Source organism: Telmatherina bonti, assembly GCF_933228915.1.
Source record: "Telmatherina bonti genome assembly, chromosome: 11".
Classification (NCBI taxonomy): domain Eukaryota; kingdom Metazoa; phylum Chordata; class Actinopteri; order Atheriniformes; family Telmatherinidae; genus Telmatherina; species Telmatherina bonti.
The window spans coordinates 17,731,904-17,752,170 of NC_136629.1; the positions used below are offsets into that span (position 1 = coordinate 17,731,904).

The 20,267-nt window shown below is 38.8% G+C and overlaps 2 protein-coding genes across 2 annotated transcripts in view; one reads left to right on the forward strand and one right to left on the reverse strand.

Moving 5' to 3' along the window:
* Nucleotides 1-12,722, reverse strand: part of dntt (deoxynucleotidyltransferase, terminal) — a gene marked incomplete at both ends in the record, with an annotated part of 136,870 nt that extends 124,148 nt beyond the window's left edge. The window contains 2 exons of the mRNA XM_079249223.1: nt 2,260-2,434; nt 12,529-12,722. Of these exons, the coding sequence (XP_079105349.1) occupies nt 2,260-2,434; nt 12,529-12,722 (369 nt within the window). The remainder of the gene's footprint in view (nt 1-2,259; nt 2,435-12,528) is intronic.
* A 3,162-nt stretch (nt 12,723-15,884) lies between these two features.
* The window catches only part of blnk (B cell linker), a gene marked incomplete at its 5' end in the record, with an annotated part of 33,991 nt that continues 29,608 nt past the window's right edge, over nt 15,885-20,267 (forward strand). The window contains 2 exons of the mRNA XM_079248733.1: nt 15,885-15,953; nt 16,194-16,256. Of these exons, the coding sequence (XP_079104859.1) occupies nt 15,885-15,953; nt 16,194-16,256 (132 nt within the window). The remainder of the gene's footprint in view (nt 15,954-16,193; nt 16,257-20,267) is intronic.

Genomic DNA, 20,267 nt, shown 5'->3' on the forward strand with positions numbered 1-20,267 from the left:
TCAAATTAAATTACATAAATAAATTTTTAAAAAAGTGCCTTGGAGAAGTTATTTTTATGACTGTGTGTCTCCAGGGCAACAGGCTAATGACACTCATCTCACAGTCTGGTGGCATCCAAATCCATTACACCACCTAACCCGTGGCATTACAAATCTGCTTGCCATCATCCAATTTGCCTCCTGTAAATTGCCTTTTCGTTCTATGAAGAAACGGTTCCCCATTTGTAATATATGTGTCAAAAGGATTACCAGTGTAATATTAATATTCTTAGAGACAATTAGGCGTCACAAAATATAGAACAGTATTTGCACAAAATTACCCATAGATTTGACTGTAGCGGGACACAGAGAAGAGAGGAAGAGGAGAAAGATATGATTGTCACAGATGCTGCTGTAGGAACACGGCTGTTTCACATGTATGATAAAAAGAGCACATCTCACACTGCTGGGCCGAATCAATGAGAAAGGGATTCAAAAAATGTTCATTTATTTTCTGCCAGGAGCTTTTTCTGATCCCAGAAATGTATTTGAAGGTACTATTTTTTTATGCCAAAAGTAAAAAACTCCCAATCTGCATTTATTTCAAATACAATTGGGGGGGGGGGGGGGGTTCTCAGTCACTTTTCTACCTCCGCAGTTTGTTTAATCTAATATGACACAGTAGGTCTATGGAGACAAACTTCTGTGCATCAGCATGCAGAGGTTGGTTTTCCCCATCTGGGCTCATTTATTATACAGGCTTACAATATAACTGTGTGGAAGGGAAAGTGCACAGACCGCTCTCTGAGGTAGAGCATCCTCTCCTGGCCTTCTCTCCAGTGTGCTCTCCACCTTTGCTGTATGACTTAGACGTAACTAAGCTAATGAGAGCAGTCTGCTTACTGGGGCTTCACGGCTCACATGCCATATGCTGAAATGAAAGGGTGCAGTAAAAAAAAAAAAAAAAAAAAAAAAGGGGTATGGTTTCTAGATCCTCCCAGCTTGTATTTCCCTCTGTGTTGATGCCTGTCATGTAGATGGAGGAGTGGAAATCCTCTCAGACCACTGAGCAGGGTAAAGGTTGGGGAGATTTCCACCTCCTAAGGCAAGCTGCTTCTTCCTGCAGCTACTCATATCCACCTGAAATCCAGCCTACCTGGTTTTTAAAACACACACAAGAAATTCAGCTTTCATTCCTTTCACATTGAGTGTTCATGCACCTTTGCACATTATCCCTTACACAAGTTGAACAAGGTGAGATGTAAGGGAAGAAAATGCATAACAGCGGGCTTATTACATGAAATTCCTCCTGAATTTCTGCAGAATATTAATGATAGTAAAACATCTCCACGCTAACATGAAAGGCATATGTGTGAAGAAAGTAGCTTGTGTCTGCACGATAGCTCCTTAAATGGATTTAATCACTCATAAATAAAAACAAATCTAGAGTCACCACCACATAAATGCCGCTCCACATTTCCATGTTTGATTGATTCAGAGAGGCTGAATCAGACAACGAGCAGAGAAGTGGGCATGTGGTTACCCGGGGAGATGGGTCAATAAATGTCAGCATGACATTATTAGCCTCATCTGCTAATCATGCATGCAACTATACAAGCATGCCGTTAAATGTTCCACACTTAACGCGGCCTTCTGAAAACAATGCTATAGGTAGCAAGGAGGGATTGATTCACATGGAGGGTCTCGAATAATTTAATTCTAACCATATGTGCAGGCTGTTTGAAGGAAACAGAGTCTGGCAAACTGGGAAAACTTGAGCACCTCTCCACTGTGGATGGCAAAGGAGACAGGATATTTCTTTATTCCAGGTCCATATGCTGCCAAGCTCTGGTCGTGTCCCTCACGGGGGAGAATGTGTGTGCATCTGTGAGAGTGTGTATCTGTGTCTGTGTTGAGCCCTGACATCCAGCTGATGGGTTCATTTGACACTCCCACGCAATGTGAAGGAAATTTTTTTGTTGTCATTTTATTTTTGTGAGGTGAAATGTGAGAACAAAGACACGAAGTCTGTTAGACATGTCCTCTGTTTGGGACCCTCCAGTCACCGGGTTTATATTCTATATTAACATAGATGGGGGGGGGGGGGGGGGGGGGCATACAAAAGTAGAATGTTTACCTTTAAAATACTCATTTATTTTAACACAAACTATTGGCTAATTCTGTTCCCCTGTGAAATTCTTCCCATTTGGTTTGTAGTGCCATCTAGTGCTAACACACATCCATTCCTGTTTCATCTGCTTTTGTTTGTGACAAACAAACCTGGATGAGGTGTCTGGTCTCCACAGTCACTGGTCTGGCTTCTCTCATGCTGTCAGTGAACCAACTAATGTCCAGCACGTGCATCATGGACAGATTCCTCAGAGCACGACTCCTGAGCCACATCCAGAGGGTTGAAGCTTGGCAATCCTCCGACACAACGTGAGTGACTGCTTCGCTGTGGAAGAAGAGGGGACAAAATAGTTCACTCTGGCATCACATTTTGGTTTTATTCAACCCAAAGCTCAGCCGAGTGTTAGAGGTAGGGGTGGGAAAGTCGAATCGAAAAATTGGAAATCTGGATTTTTTTTTCTTCACAATTTTAAAATCGATTTTTTTTTTTTTTTTGTTAAAATATTGATTTTCCTTTCAAATAAATAAAATTAATCCACTATAAAAAAATTTGTCATTTTCATTGTTTTTATTGATCTTTTTACTTATCTTTTTGGGCATTATAGCAGCAGAATGATGATCTGGCTACTGTGTTGTTTTTTTCCTAACTAAAATCAAGAAAAATTACTAGCAAAAAGAAGTTTTATAAAAAAAATGTGTTGTTTTTAATCTACAAAAATCATCAACATTGAAGAATTTTGAGAATCGCAATTTAAATCAAATCGGCACCCAAAAAATCAGAATCGAATCGAATCAGGACAAATGCATATCGTCACAGCCCTAGTAAGAGGTGTAACTTACATTATCAGCTGTATATTTATTTCATCCAAATTAAAGTTCAATAAAGCAAATATTCTGAATAGAAATGTTATTGTTGGCCAAACATTCAAGGATGCAAGCAATTAAAATTTGTAACCATGATTCTTTTATTGCCACAATTAATCAGGATAAATTCAATTTGCATCATTAACCAATTAAAAAAAAAACATTCAATAAATGACAACAGATTTAGAAATTTAACATGTCTTCAGTTTAAACTTTGAATAAAACGAATAAGCAAGAAGTAAAATAGGATGTCATCTTCCCTTTTCCCACGTAGCGTTTATTACGATGTATACGTAAGATGTTTCACAAGATCCTTGATCAGGCTAAAACATCTATCACCATTTTTAAGCTTGAAATCAATCGTATCATACTTTGACTTTAATCTTTTTTCTTAGACTATATACTTTCTTTTTATTTATTTATTTTATTCTTACATTTTAGTGAGTTTCAGACCTTGTTCCATGTTTCTGTTACGTTTTATAAGGATTTATTTAGTTAAGTCACCCTCAGTCCCAAAAATAGAACAAAGTCCTTATATAGATAACTTTGATATCTTGTCATGAAAGTGTGCGTTATCTATCATATCAGCTCCACACAAGTCACACTCTGGCTGTACTTCGTCTATATTTGAGAGTAACCCGGCAACAAAGTCCTCTAGCCGTTTTCTAATGTATATTAAAATCTTCCCCCTAACTGGACCGAGACGTGCAACATCACTTTCTCAAAAGGAAGGCCATATTAGCTTTGACTCTTGTCGAGCAGAAACTTTTCAGCTCTTTTTGTCAAGGTTTAATTGTACTCTGATTTATTGCTGTACATGCAAGAATGTGGGAGAGCTATGAGCTCCTCGGTATGTAACATGCCTGCATGCAGTGAGACAGTGCATGTCTGGCTCTTGGCCTATGTCCTTCCTGAATAGAAAAGTTTATATAAATGCATCGCAAGGAGAAAAAACATGAACACATCTGTCTGGTGTAAGAGAGCAATGTCAACATGATATGAATCATCCAAGGTGAGAATCTCTCCGTGTCATCCCAGCATGTATATTAGACACTTATATGATCTTCTGCATGCAGCTTCCTCATTCAAAGACACAAATAATAATAATATTCAAGCCCTTTTTAAGGCACCCAAAGTCCCACAATGAATCCATCATTCACTCTGTTTTACAGTCATTTGGAAGACACTTTTTTCTGAAGCAGCTTGCATGTGATCAGTGATCATATAGCGATTATCTAACATGCATGTCTTGTGGGTAGGAGGAAACTGGAGTACAAGAAGAGAACCAGCACATACACAGGGAGATCATGCAAACTCCACACAGAAAAGGCACTGTTAAATCCCAACCAGTGACCTTCTTGCGGTGAGGCTGCAGCGCAAAACCACTACGCCACCGTGCACACCACATTCATACTCGTTCATACAGAAGCTGCTTGACAGATGCCCTGGGGCAGACTGATGGAAACGTGGAAGCAAATCCAAGCCTCTCTGACTGAACATTCACACAGCAGCAACATCAACTTTAGAGGCAAGAAGGATGAAAATAAGACAGTTTATGATCTACATTTTTACAATAAATGAATCATGTTATCATGTAAAAAGGTCTATTTTTATTTGGGGGACAGCACTGCACTTTCATGCCAAACCAGTGTAATAAATACTAACATATGAAATTTAATATTATTCATTCATCTTATATTCATTCATTTTCTAGCCGCTTAGTCTAATTAAGAGTCCCGGGGAGCTGGAGCCTATCCCACCAATCATCAGGCGATAGGTAGGGTACGCCATGGACAGTTCACCAGTCCATCACAGGAAGTTTGGTCTCATCTAAATGGATTTACAAAATGCATTATGAGGCCTTTAAATATGTAGAAAATCTATGTACAATGTGAACTTAAAGTCCAACGCCAGTAGTTCATCTCCTAAACCCCAAATGCTGCAAATTAGGGAATCAGTCCATTTGTCAAAACTCCATGAGTGATTCAGGCCAGAAATGTTATAATCAGGTGTCTCTCAGCAATAGAAATTATTTTCTTAGAGATCCAGCTCAGAGAACTGTAGTATCAGCTCAGCCAGATGCACGGAAGTGATGATATCTCTGAAAAATAAGCTTATCTAGATGATTTCATCTTCACAACATAACTGAAAATGGAAGAGCTTAACAAGCAAAGCCATCATAAGCGGAAAATTACAACACCAACTAATCAAACAATCATTTTGTGGAATTATTTTGGATTGTAAACTGCTGACTCACAGCACACATCAGCTCAGCTTGTCAGAGATATCTGGACCACATCCTTCAAACTTCTTCATGCAACATACTGTTTGTCTTATTTCTCCCTTTATCAGAGCTGGCGATCGGTTCATTCAACATCATAGCTGTTCATGGCATTGATGGCACATGTATCACTCATCATATGATGAGGGGTGTGAGGATGTATCAAATCAATGAACCAATATGAGCAAACAAGTAATGGAAGTGTGTTAATCAGCATGTTGTATCTTAATCTCATATTGATCCCTCGCTCCTGAATCAAATCAAGTCAAACCATGGTATATATGTGATAACAGAGATTAAATTGTCTTCCAGTGAAAAGATATATTGTGATTAAACTTGTGATTTACACCCCTGGTTGGTATGTTAAGAAGTCTAGCTTGACTTTTAGCAGAGGGGGACTTTAACAGCTGTGACCAGCAACTAGCACTGTAATTAAGTAATAATGAGGTGTTTACATTTTGTTTAGATTGCTGATCCTTGAACTGTCAGAATGATTCTTTATCGCTCCATTTAACAACAAGAACAATGCAGCGTTGGTTTCCGCAGAATCTAGGCGTGCACTTTGACGCTTTTGAAATGCAACTCAGATCACAGCATCAGTCTTACTTGTACTGTTTAGAGATCAGCACTGGGTAAACAACAATCACCGCACACTCAAAGCCTCCCCCTCCCCCAACGTTTTAATAGCTGAAGTCATTCAGCCAGTGCCTCATACATCTCCACTGAGACTTTTCTCAGCAGACTTTTTATTTCAGCTTCTTCCCTCTACTCCCTGCATGGCATGAAAGTACCATACCCAATCAGCGCATTCAGCCGTGCATAATTACCCCCAGCATGCTCCTCCTTTTCCTCTCTTTTGGCTTGGGTAAGTTGGAGGAGAGGCTCCTTATGGGAGGTCCCAGCAGAGCTAAGGCACGGCACTAATTGGCCAAATCACTGGCGAAACTAATCCTCTATCTGCTCAACATGCCGGTCTTGTCATCAGTAGGTCAACTGTGTGTGTGTTTTTTTTTTTTTTTTTTGTTCTCTTTTTGTAAATGACTTTAGATCACAAAAATATGACCAAAGACCTTTACAGAGAAACAAACATGTCTATTTGTGCTGTCTAAAGGCCACGTCACTGCCTTACAATGCTTAAATTTGCTTGACATGGATAGTCACTTACTGATGATCGGGCTTGAGGGTGGATTTCTATGTATAACCTTCAGGGCTTGATAGACTCAAATGTGTGTGAAGGTCATAAAACATAGGGCTACACATCTACTATATTTACCCAAAGTTAATATGTCCTCCCATTTTGGATTTTTTAGCATAACTCATAGCTGCTCAGAATGTAAAGCAGCAGATTGACATGCAAATGAGGGAGACAGCAAGTCCAACACCAGTTTAATTCCCGGAATTAGTGAAACTCCAAGACTCAAGGACGAGCTAAAGACAGTTGACTGGGATATGAAGAACTCTCCATTTGTCTCTCGGCCCTCTTCCCATCAGCAGCTACTCGGTTTCTTCTTCCAAAAGTGAAAACCAACAGACTGATCAAAGCCTGCCTACATCCAGAACAGATTTCACACCATGACAGGACCTCATTTTCCTTTTACAGCTGCTCCTTCATCTTCACACAGATCTAAACGCTCACTGCTAGTGGTTAAATATTTATTCTTGTAAAGAAGTGGATATGTAAATTGGCTTACATTAAATTCACTCCCTACATCAAAGATAAATAACATAATGAAGTGGGCAATAGGCCTTTTTGTTAAATGCTCTGCTCAGTAGCAGTTGTTTAATCAAAGCAGTCAAATAAATGTCTTTTTTAAAGGCTCATCAAGTAAAGATGTGAACATGAAAGCAAGCAATCTCTTTAGCTTTATTATCATAGCAATATATTGTACAATGTTAACAGTTTTCCTGTTTTAATCAAGACAATGCTCATTCTAGCAAGCTAGAAACATGTGATAAAATGTGTTAGCGATAGCTACCTTTTCCAGCACAGTCAGTTGTAAATTTAGGAGACATTGCTTCTAAAGGATAAGAAATGTGTATTCATATATTATCTTCATTGTAAATATGTTTAGTTTAGCAAAGATGTTTTCCAGGATGATGCATTTCAGGCTGAGCTAATGGTATGAAATTGACATGGACCTGCAGTTTTCTGTGCAGGAGCAGCGGACCTGTTTCACCAATGAGGTGTGTAAAAACTGACATGTGTTCTGTAATAATATTCACCATTTGCCAAAAATAATCTGCGTTGTCAGATCTCACAAGGACTCAGTAAATGTGTTCCATGGACTCCATATTATACAATGTATGAGATTTGACCCCAAACAATTAGATTGCTGATATGCTTCTTTAAAGCAATCACAGTTTCTCACTCATATGTAAGTTGCTTTGGATAAAAGCGTCCGCTAAATGACTGTAGAGTAGAGAGAGTAGAGTTTATTGCACATGTACTACATATAAATATGTCTACAATCATACAGACATTGTAGCTCAGATGATAATAGTGTCAGCATTTTCACTGGAGACTTTGCAGGTTCAAGCCCTGATTTAGACTCTGTGTGTGTGTGTGTGTGTGTGTGTGTGTGTGTGTGTGTGTGTTTTGTTTTTTTTTTTCAATTTTTATTCAGTTTAATCGGTGATGGACTGGCGACCTGCCCATGGTTCTTCCTGTCTTTCTCCTGCTAATTGTTGAGAAAAGCTTCAGCATCTCCACTACCCTGAATTTTACTAAGTGGTAAAAACAAAAACAAAAATGAATGAATGAATTCAGTTTAATTTCAAGAAATGAGCTATTTTCTAAAAACTCATTTGCTGGAAAGCTTCAATGCTTTATAAGACTTCATCTGAACATCACCATCACCATGGATTCAGTCGGTGTTTTGAGATGAGGACCAAATGACTGGAGAATAGACTTAATGTATGCCATGGGAAGAAAAAAAAACCCTAAAAAAAATGGAAACTCCCTGTTTTAAATCAACTTTGAAAATGTTTTCTTTGCTCATTTTTATGAAAACAACTGTTATTTCATGCATTTTTTATACTTCTGTTTAATTTCTTTACTTTCTTTGTTAAATGAGTTTGCTTCCCGCTTCACTAAATAGTATGGTCTTGTACATGACATGTGCTACACAAATAAACTTGTCTTGCCCTGCCTAATAATCCAGCAAAGGAATCTAAACATGATAAAGGTGGAACTAATGCACAACGGATGGGCGATTGGAAAATGAAAGCAGGTTTGTACAAAGGCAGAAACCAAAACTGTTGCTTGTACAGCGTAAAAAAGGAAGTGAACGATCAGACAGTAAGACAAAATCTAAGTTCATAATCGTAATCATAATTTTATTTTGACTTAAAAAAGGACTTTTAAAAAGAACAAGTATTGGTTACAACAAACAAAAGAAGCTTCTTAAGTTCGAAAAAGGGTTTTGGAAGAAGTTGGGTACTTATCTCGTCCAAAACCCCCTTATGACACCGTAAAATTTTCACAGCATGAAAAATGTAGTAATAAACATTAAATTCAAATATAATGAAACGTAAACAGTATACAAGTCGACATACAACAAAAGGTGTGAATATGACAAGACAAAGGCTAACCTAACAAAACAAAGGACATGATATAATGTGACATGGATCCCAGGAACAAAGACAAATCCCAAACCAAAAGAGGACTAAATACACGCGTCATGTCAGTCAAAGCCTGTTCTCACTTACTTCCCTACGAAATGAAAGAAATGACATTTTTATGACAAAGGCTAAATCACACTATTTAAAGACAATAACACTTGAGTGTCTGATATCTGAGAAGTCCCGGGGGAGAAGGGGGTTGTTCCTCTTCCAGGAACAAGCTGCTCTGGGAGTGTACATTTCAGCAGGTTTTTTTTTTTTTTCCATAAGAAATTGTGAATAATTCTGTGTTGCCAGGTCTGCAAATTATTAACAACAGGGACAAAAATAATCTGGTATTGCAACAAAGATAAACAATAAAGTTGTATTTGAGCAATATACATCCTACTCTGCTTCCTGTTGTTTAACCACAAGTTGAATTAATATTAATAATAATTATAATACCAGGATAACACAATTATCTGTCCATGTCAAAGAAAATAAAGAACAGTGTGGCTGCAGCCACAGAAAGCTCACTGCAGCTGCACTGATACCAAACAATGGTGGATGTTCAGCTCAAAAATGCTTTAAACTACAAAGGGAAGACTAATTAACACAAACCTTTGTTATAAGACCAAAATTTCCACCTATTCAGTTTGAATATAGTCAGAGTTTATTGTTATTCTTAAATCGTCCAGTGGCATCCAGTTCCAGTGATCAGTTCTGAATTATGTTCACATGCAGTGTGGATTTTACGTGACCCAGTAGTCAGATGAAGGGCCTTACATGTAATTAAGCATTTATTCTTAAAAATGGAAGACTTACAAGGGAAATTACTTTTTGGGTGAGTCAATGTCACATTATATTGTCACAATATTACTTTTAATATGTACTAGTCAAAAATTCCAACACATTAAATCCAATGGGGAAATGTCACCAAACTGTTGACTGGTACCGTATATCAAGGCAACTAAACTATCCATCCATTCAGTATTGATGCTCGCTTAATCCAATACAGGGTTGAAGGTGGGTTGGAGCCACAACCAGGAGAGAGGCAGGATAGACCATAAACAGGGTGCCAGTCTATCACAGGGTCAACACAGAAAGACAAAAAACTGGTCATGCTCACACTCATCCCTACAGAGAATTTAGAAACACCAATTAACCCAGGAAGCAGGTTTTTAGACTGTAAGAAGGCAGAATACCCAGACATGCATACAGAGAATACACAAACGCCATACAGAAAGCCACTAGCCGAGGCAATGATGCAAACCAGCATCCTACTCTGCAGCCCAATTAAATAATCTTTTTAATGGAAATATTCAGCTTTACATGCTCATAGATCAAACAGTAAAGCAAAAAGTCAAAAAGTTTGGGGTTTTTTTTCCATCTTCCCTTCACTCACAACAAAGCCAACCTCCTAATGATGGAGTACAAAACCTGCTTCTATGGTAACAGAGCATTTTTCTCCATGCAAAGCATTTAGCTTCTCCTCTGTGAAATAAATGCAGCAGTAACCCAGAATGATGCACGGAGTTATAACTTGATTGTAAACCCCAACAATAAGCTTGTCATCTGATCAGATGTTTGTGTTGCATCAAAACAAATTCTTAAAATCGATCAACGGGCTGCACAACAAACCTGAACCAAAATTTAAATCCAATCCTTTCCAGCCTTTTTTTTCCCTAAAATGTCAGTTTTTGCTAAATTTTTAACAAAACCTTCATGTTAGCATGTGTGTGTGTGTGTGTTGTATTTGTGTGCAGGTGTGATGATAAAGGAGATTTGATGGGTAAACGTTTTTCTTTTTTTTGTGCATCATGTTTACAATTTAAAGCACTTTGTTTTACATTTTATTGGATGAAAAGAGATTTATAAATAAAGATCGATCAAGTGATTGATTGCTAATAGGAGAAATTCTATGATTGCACCTAACGGCTAAGAAAACCACCCAGTTGTCTCTTTATAGATACGAACACACAGCTTAGATGTATTGATGTATTTAGGACCAAGCTGATGGGAAAAAAAAAAAGTTAAAATATTTCAAACTTGTCACAATATAAACTTATAGTGTGTGTCATGAAGTGAAACAGTATTTAATGTGGCTCATCAGCCAACTAAGAAAAACATGTCATCATCTGTCGGATGCATCAGATCTTGGAATTTGGACCAGAGAGAAATGCATGTGCTGAGCTTGTGCTCATATGTACACGTTTCTTTGTGCAAAGAGGAACGTGTGCAGCATTTCTGAGCATATGCTTGAGGCAGTCTGCTTAAAACTTCTGTGAGACTAGATACAGGAGGTGTTGCTATCAGACTGCAGCTGATGTCAGTTTTGTCGGCTTGCAGAATTAATGTCAGTTTGAGGCAGCCATGCTCTACTTCCTGTCGTTGGTTTCAAACAATTGTATCAAGCCAAGTGTAACCGTAGGAGCGCTCAAGCTGTGTTTCTGGGAATGCTGCCATGGCCAAGCTGGCGTATGGCTGGCAGGCCCACCAAGAATTGAATTCAAACAACTCTTCTCACGCACAAACACTCGCACGTTGGATAAACCGTACGTATGAGGACGGCAGTTAAATCACGAGCATTATTTGGCCTGCTTATCTATTTTTAACCTATAGATTTCTAAATTATTTCACTTTCTTGAAATAAAAGTTATGAAAAGAGGGAGAAAAACACTCAGTTGCTCAGCAAAGATGCCTAAAGTCCATGTAAAAAATGGAAAAAAAGAGGAGGTTGCATCAGGAGTATCACCAACCTCAAAGGAAACTGACTCTGAAATGTGGCTGGTGTCAAGCAGAAGGCTTCTGCTGTGCTCAGAGTCTGATTTAGAGATGCTTTCAGAAACAGAAATGGGGGAGGGGGGATGATCGGGGCATGCTGCTCCCATAATTACCACACTACAGACGATTCATCACTGCAAGCTACAAGCTCCACAAAACCTCGTCTTTAGAGCAACTTGACAAAGAACTTTGGCCAAAGTCATTAAGAAAGTTTCTTTGTTTCTCTGTTACTTTTCTTCTGGTGTTTGTAGTTTTCTCACCGCCAACAAGCTGCCGTTGGTTTAGTCGATTTCTTCCGTAAACGTATTTATGTGGGAGCTGTGACTTATGGCTTGAGGAGGAAATCAGATAAGGTGAAACAGAGGCACGATGGATGCCCTAATCCTTCTTAATTACATATTCATGACTTGAGATTGGCTCCATTATTAGCTAATCGGACCCCTAACTTTTTGAAAACAGGTAATCGTTTGTGAGGAAATGCAACAAACTAGCACTAGTTGGGAATAATTTATCTCTTCAGTCACCTACAAGCAAATTTTTCACCCGTTAATCATATGTGGGGCACAAACTACAGCAAAAATCCAAACTTCAGTGCATAAACATTCATAGCATCATGTTGCGAATGCTCCTGCAAATGAATATTAAACCATGCATGAATATGAGTCGTCAGTCTGCATTCACAAGCTTGGCTGTTGGACAGTGCGGTCATGCTGAAAGAGGTCTTTGATTACAATCTTGCACATCCTTTTCACAAGGTTTACAATAAAGGTCATGTTGGTAAACCACAAAAGTTAAAGAAAAACACTTTTAAGAATCAGGAAAAAAATAAATAAAACAAAGCTTTTAGAAACTTTAAGTCAATGAACAGCAAATAGGAGCTTTTCTCCAACCTGAGACTGTCCTCCACAATGAAGCCCTTTGACCTGGCCAGCTGGGTCAGAAAGCTTCTCCTGCTGCTTCCCATCTTCCTCTCCACCAGGAATATTCTGACATCTTCGAACTTTGCCTCTTCATGCCTGGCAATGCCTGCTTCCTCTGGCCTCGACCGCTTCCTCGGACGAGGCATGACAGGAGTGTGAAACATGAGATGAGCTGTCCAAAGCTTTTTCTGCACCTCTAGGAATTACTGCTTGTATAACCCTTCTTATTATGTCTAACTTTCCTTCAGGGTAAAACACCCCCTTTGGTAATTGCACAGTTGTTTATTTCACACTCCTAACTCTTTCTTTTTCTTTTTTTTTATTTTCAGTTGGGGAAGAGTTGGTGAGATTGGCACTCGGAAAGGCCTCTGGCAACAGGTGTTGAGGATTTGGTGTTTACCAAAAAACCACCTGCTACGATCAAATGATCAAGAAGAGGCTGACAAAAACATTCTGTTGGCATGGTGTCATTTGCTTCCAGTAAAAGTTGTTCAAGCAGAGGGGAATAAACACCGCCTGACCCAGAAGTTTCTTGAAAAGCTGCTCCGAACTTCTCGTGGAGTTGTCATCCTTCTTCCTCTCGGCACAAGCAAATTGACTCCTGGGGAAACGTCTGAATTCCGGTCAATTTACAAACCCTTCACAGCTGTCCTGCCATGTCCAGTTTGTCTCGCCACTCACCGTCTCATTATGTCCAAAGCAGGTTTGCACCATCTGCTCCATGGCTTTAATTAGCTCACTGCCTAAAAATGAGAGACTTTGTGGGCATTTCCCCTAGAGAGACCACAAGCTCCTGTACGGCCTTTCCACTCATACCAGGTAACAATGTGATAAAAAGCATTTACTATGAGAATATAACAGGACATGTAGTGATCAGGAGCACAAAGTAAGTCTTTTTTCTGCTTTTACTTTCATTTCCACAGATACAATTACAATATGACACATTCTGCTACAGCGACCACCAGTAGAAAAGGTTTATATGGGTCCTAAGCAGCATCTGTAGATCGGGAAAGAATGACTTGTTCATTTTGGCAAAAGGAATAAAATCATTAAAGGCCTTGATTGTCTTCTGAAAAGCACGTCGTGTTTCTGTCTTATAGAAATTATTACACCCAAGTCATTAGTGTGCAGTTCTGAGGGTTAACAGGGGTCAAAGAGCAGACGTGACTAATTGTTTGAGTCTTCACCTCCCCAATCAGTCACTTGTATATGAGGGTCCTGGACCAAATCCAAACCTCCAGGCCAATGAAATGCCCCCATCACTGAGACAAATGACTCTGCCACTGCCAGCATGAATCTCTTAACCCTGAACGTGCTTTGATTTTTTTCTGTGTTGAAGACAAAACATCTTTGGTGATTTAAAACTAAAATGTATTCAGATTTCTGAGGTCAACACACTACTGGACTGAGGGAATATCATAAATTATACTCTTTTTGTAGAAGTGAAGGTGCTAGTCTACACTTCTACAGCTGTTTTATTATTTTCTGTGTATTCTAGAAGTTAATACCTATATATTCCTATTTTTGGGCTTATATTTTCATATTTGTTTTAAGTAGAGATTTTATTTTGATTGCAATCAAGGGACCTTGTTTGTGCAATATTTTCTGTTGTTTAATCATTGATGTATTGTGACACATTCTCACAAGCAAAGAAATACAAAAATTTGTACATACAAATGACAGGTAAGCCGTGAGAGAAGTGCCATGATAGCCTCCCATCTTAAAACTACAGCTACTGGTAAGGGACAAAAAGCGCCAAGGCAGAATGAGTGGGTTTTTGTTTTGTTTTTTTCTGAACGCCAGCACACAGTGATTGAGATACCAGATAAGAATATCAGTGAGAGAGCAGCAGGAGCACAGGAGCCATTTTCACTATTGCCAAGAAAGCAAAAAGGGCATTTAAAGGCAGCATGAGGGCATCTGAAAAAAGGTACCAGCCTTCCTCGTGTGGAAGGAGCTGCCTTAATTAGCCTAAGGCTAACTTTTTCCAATTGTTTTCATTTTAGACAATGCTTGTTTCCAAAGTTAGCATAACAGTAGATGCTGTCATAATACATCGACCTTGTTGGAACAGAAGGGTAAGTTTATATGCTTTTAGTAGCTTTTAGTAACGGTAAACACCAGCTTTTTTGTCACAACTGTGTTTTATGTGAGTTATATTTTTATCAAGTCATCTCCATGAATTCAATCAAAGTTTACCTAAAGAAGTTTACATAATAATGAAGCCGTGTCCAGAATTACTGGACTTTTTAACAAGGAGGTAAACATCAGTGTTACATATGAACAAACATTTAAATAAACAGTCTTAAAAATTCTGTATATTGTCCACAAATACCTACAAAGAGGCAGGTTTTAAACTAAAAGTATGAGAGTATCATCCCACTACCGATAACATATCGGCTAATAAAGGAGATCCAAAAGATGCTGACTCACTGTTTATCTTTCTGAATGATGGATAAAATCACTTTCAGGAAGACATAAATTTACTGAATCTAAGGTCTGTGGTTTCAAACACTGAATGCAACCAGTTAACCAGCGGTTTTCATGGTGGAAATGCTGGTGTCATCAACTAATTTCGTGAATGTTGAACTAACATGACCATAAAACAGCTGTTTTATTGATCTGTCTTCATCACTTTGCAAACAGCTAGCATGTTCACCGCTAACTGGCTCATATGGATCATGTTAACTGGGTTTAATGTAACTACACTCAAACAGAATCTCAGAGGTGTGAACGCAATGCAGCTTACCGCAGTTTCTAACCGTCAGCAGCAGCAGCAGCAGCTGAGGAAGGTCCAACTGTGCTCAAACTGTCAATCATTTCTGGACATTTGGCGGTGTTGTTTTTTTTCCTTCCCTTCCTTTTTTCTCAGTTCTCCTCTCCACGTTCTCTCCTAATCTTTAACAGGTCAATGTATCCACTAGCACAAAGCAAAAAGTATCTGATTAAAGTATCTGACAGTAAATGACATATATGTATATGTTACTGACATGTGACAGTAAATCCGGCATGGCTGAACTGGGAGGTGACAGTCATGTTCCAGTTTTATGACTCATTTGGTTTTTAAAAGTTTTACCACAGACTGGCTTTCAGGAAGTCCCTGCTTCCTTTTTGTTCATCGCTTAACGCAACCAAGGGCACAATTTAAAGTTTTTTTTGTAGATGGGAAGAGCATTTTGCATTTAATGAAGTGACCCCCCCCTGTGTGTACTTCTCCCTGCTGAGGCTACGCTGGAGTGCCGGAGCCTCGGTGTGTGACGGTTCAGTTTATTACTGTAACTCCTAAAACACATATCCATGCTCAGAGGTTCCCCGTGGAGACAGAAATGAACCTGCCATCTAAACAGGAGTGTGAGGGGTGGGACCAGGAGCAAGTGGCCTTTTTTCTGTGCAGGGTAAGTGTGAGAAAAGTGTGACTAAATCTGGCACTGTGAAAGCAGCAGAAGATGGTGGGGAGGAGAAACTGACCTACTTTATTATTTATAATTCAGTTATTTGTGCTGTTAAAGTTTGACATTCCTTTGCATCAGATCAGGCTAGAGACAATGTTGCTTTTTTTTTTTTTTAAATTAAATTCACTTAATCAGAGTGTAAATGTAAAGAGAAAGCTAAATCAATATGTTTACCATCCTCAGAATAAAATGCTGGACTGTGCTGGCACCGTGAGCAAATTGAAAATGAATGGACAAAGATTTCTGGTGAGTTTCTCTCTGACATAAATTTTTACCCAGGAAATTGTTCTGTCTCTTGTGCAGTTAAATTACCTACTAATCCTTTCAGGGTCATGTCAGGGTTGCTGTCAGTATGTTTCTGTAATTGCAGGGAATATATATACAAATTCCCTGCTGGCAATTATTATACTAATTGCAGCCTTAAAGCAGCATTTCCAGAGCTGTTTTATTTCTTCATAAAGAAAACAAACTGGTAAACTTCTTCTTTTTTTTTTTACATTATTACACTTCTTTTATGGTTGCATTTTTTTTGTCCATGTTTTGTCAAATCCCTAGTATTTCCAGAAGGAAAAATGACAATAGATTACACATAACTGTAAAGCTGAATACAAATTCCCTGAGTAGAGAAACAGAAGAGAGTTTGCAAGATGTGAAACGTGAATGGTGTAAACACAGTAGCTTGCATTGCTTCCTGCAACATACAGCCCACGTAACATGGAAGTTGCTAATCTGTTGCAACTTCTGCTTTGAGATAACTTTCAATGTTTTGTCTTCATTTACATTAAGAAGGCATTTTGCTGTTTCGGGGAAAGACACAAAGAGACAAGAGTGCAGCTTAAGGACTATTTTATAGGACAAATAACTGGAGTTTTTGTGTTTGGGGTATTCTAATAAGAAGCCAGTAAAAGTTTGTGCACATCAGCATTCCTGTAGTAGTTTTCATTCCTTTGCATGGTTTAAAGCCATTCAGTCAACGCTTCCTCTTTCCCAAAAAACAGGAAAAAAAAAAAAATCCCATTTGCACTCCATACGTGTTCCCTTTAACGAAGCACTGTATCTCACATATTTATCGCCCTCCCAAAAAAACTCCATGGGGAATCCTATCAGTCAAAAATGTTTAATGATTCAGAGCAGACTTTGATGTGAAGGTACCAGCAGCAAATTGGAAAATACATATACATACAGAATATGTATTTGACTGATAAATCCCACAGTTAGACATTTCATTGGTACCCAAAGCCATACTTGAGAAGCTGCATTGCATGTTTGTTTTACCATCTTTAGGGCTGCTAAACTTAATCAGAGCGATCTGTTCACTGTTGGCACTGTGGGGATTTGTTTACCGTTTTTCATTTTTTAACCATGACAGCAGCAGTGTTCATAGGATACCCTAACTCAAAACGTGTGGACAACTTGTGGATGGTTAGCTTTCATTAGTTAGTTACTTTCTTTCTGTGCTGCAATGAGTCTGACGTTTCTGACTGTAGCAGACGGCATCATCCTTTCTGCACATGCGGCGCTTACGATTTTGCAGCGTATCGGCCCTTTCACAACCCCCTTGTGTGATCGCCAGACTTTTAGTTTTGTGTCACTACCAGGTTATTTGTAGCGTTTAAATGTCTTGCCTCGACTTCTTTCATACAGATTGTCAACAACATTTTGTGTTTCCAATTCCCCAATTTCTCATGCCAAGATACTCTACTGCCTTTTTCTGTGACAAATATCCAGTGAAATATACAAAATACATGCTGTTATTCAGCAACATGAGTTTCACGCTGTGACAAAACCAGCATGCATCTTCCTGCGTTCTTGTATCTCATCATTATCCGAGCAGTATTTCCTCTGAACCCATAAAGACCCATGCTTTGACTTCAGCTCCAAATGGTTAGGTTGTTCTTTTGGTGTCGTGTTTTCACTCATTTTTAAGCTCAATTTGATGATCTTATGAGCTCAATAAAACAAAGCTTAATAAGCAGGTACAGTAAGTAATTATTATGAAAAGGGGAAATTAATGAGATAATGAGGAAAAACATAAATATGAGGTTAAAAATAAACCCCTTAAAGCCAGACCCAAGAATAAATGAGCTGAAAATTCAATTTATTTTTCTTTATTTGAAGTCTTGGCCCTTTAACAAAATGTAAAATAAATAAATGAAATAACAACTATTTTTGTAATAATTATTAATAACTATAGTGCAACATACAGTATATCCACCAGGGGGAAGAAGATACTTATCAGCTTGATCAGATTGTGATCAACATGGTTTTGTGCTGCGCTTTCGCCATATAACAGTAGCCACGTTTCCATGGAGACTTTTGTTCCATTTGATTTGAAATCATCCCGATTTAAGATTTTTAGGGCAGCTTTTTACAGAGGAACTAATCTTTTCTGATCTGGTGTGTACGTGCGCTAACATGTAATCAGATTGGTCCTGTCTGACATGCGCAGAAAGATGTTTGCATCACAGGATTTATCAAAGATGGAGAAGTTTTCCAGCCCATCGTCACAGTCGATGTCATTTTGTTATGATGTGATGTTTCCTTGTTTCAGGTTCCTGTTTTATTTTGTAGTATTTCCCTGTTTCCTGTGCAGCCTTTGTTTTTGTTAGTTAGTTTTTACCTGGTCTCGATAGTTCATTGTTTACACCTGTGTCTTGTTAAGTCCGTATTTCTAGCGCTCAGTTCTGTTGTGTTTTGTGGGTTCAGTGTGTTTGTGTTAATCCTCTGAGTTCTTCTGTTCGCAATAAATCATCCAGATTCTGCATCCCTGCCTCTTTACTCTGCATTTGAGTCACCTCAGCATCCACCCCATGACAGGTTTTTGCTGTACATTCAAGCAGCAGCTCAATGCACATGCTCTCCTATTGCGAATGACAAAAAGGAAAAGGCAAAGAGACAGTTTGAATTAAAAACAAACTTTTTTTGCCTTTGTCTGGGGAACATGTTTGTTCACCAACGTCCTCCCAATTGAGGAAACATAACTCGAGTGTTTACGTGTAGTCAGAGCATGAGCTGTAAGAAAGCAAACTGACAACTTTCTGATTCAGTTTTTATCTTAGAGGGTGTCCAAAGTCTGTCCTCAAGGGTTTTTAAATTATTTCTGCTTCAACAGACCTGACTTAGAGTACAGTAAATGGATCTAACAGCCTATGAAATTCTGCACAATGACTCATTTATTTGAATCGGGTGTGTTGGAGCAAGGATACACTGAAAATCTGCAGGATTGTGGCTGGACACCCCTGGTTCCCATCATACCGCTATCAGTTTGGAAAAAGGAATTTTCTGAAACTGAATGGCAATTCTTTCACTTGGACACTTTCCATTCTAAATGAAGTGTATACATGGACCATTTTCACTCCGATAGAACATGGTTCCCTAGCTCTGGTCCTCGAGGGTCACAATCTTGCAGGTTTTTCATGTATTCTTGTTCCAAACACACCTGATTCAAAGTAATCACTCATTGTGCAGGACTTCATTGACTGCTGGACCCATGTAACCGAAACCAGGTGTACTGGAACAAGGATACATTGAAAGCTTGCAGGACAGTGGACTTTGAGGACTGACTTTGGACAACCCTGCGATGGAGCTTTCAAAGTGATTGCGCTTGGTATATTTGGCTCCATGTAAATGTGGCTACTGTTTCTAAATCTAAGGCAAAAGGCCTCAAAAACAGTAATCATTAAATAGGAAACATAAATTATTAAGGGGTTAAATTTAAAGCTAACTACTTATTTTTCAAGCTCATTGTGAGTGTGTTACTGTCACTGTGTTGGCCAGGCAGTGCTCGTGTCAGAGATTATTTGATCTCAAGCATCTGCCTGGTAAAACAATAGTTGAATAAATAAAAAAAGATAAAATAACAGAACAATTACATCTTTCTCTGCTCCCACTTGAACTAGTCTGTCCAAGGCAGAACAAACACTACGACTCACACAATGACTCACATTCCGGCTGTGTCCAAATGTCCACACTATTCCCTACACCAGGAGTGTCCAAAGTCGGTCCTCGAGGGCCACTGTCCTGCAGGTTTTCTATATATCCCTGTTCCAAAACACCTGTCTTCCACTAAATGGATCTATCAGCCAATGAAATTCTGCACAATGACTGATTAGTTTGAGTCAGGTGTATTTGAGCAGGGATACATGGAAAACCTGCAGGATTGTGACCCTCAAGGACTGGAGCTGGACACCCCTGCCCTACACAGTGCCACAATAGTGGTCACACCATTTTCAAGGAGTGTCCACATGCCTGGGGAAA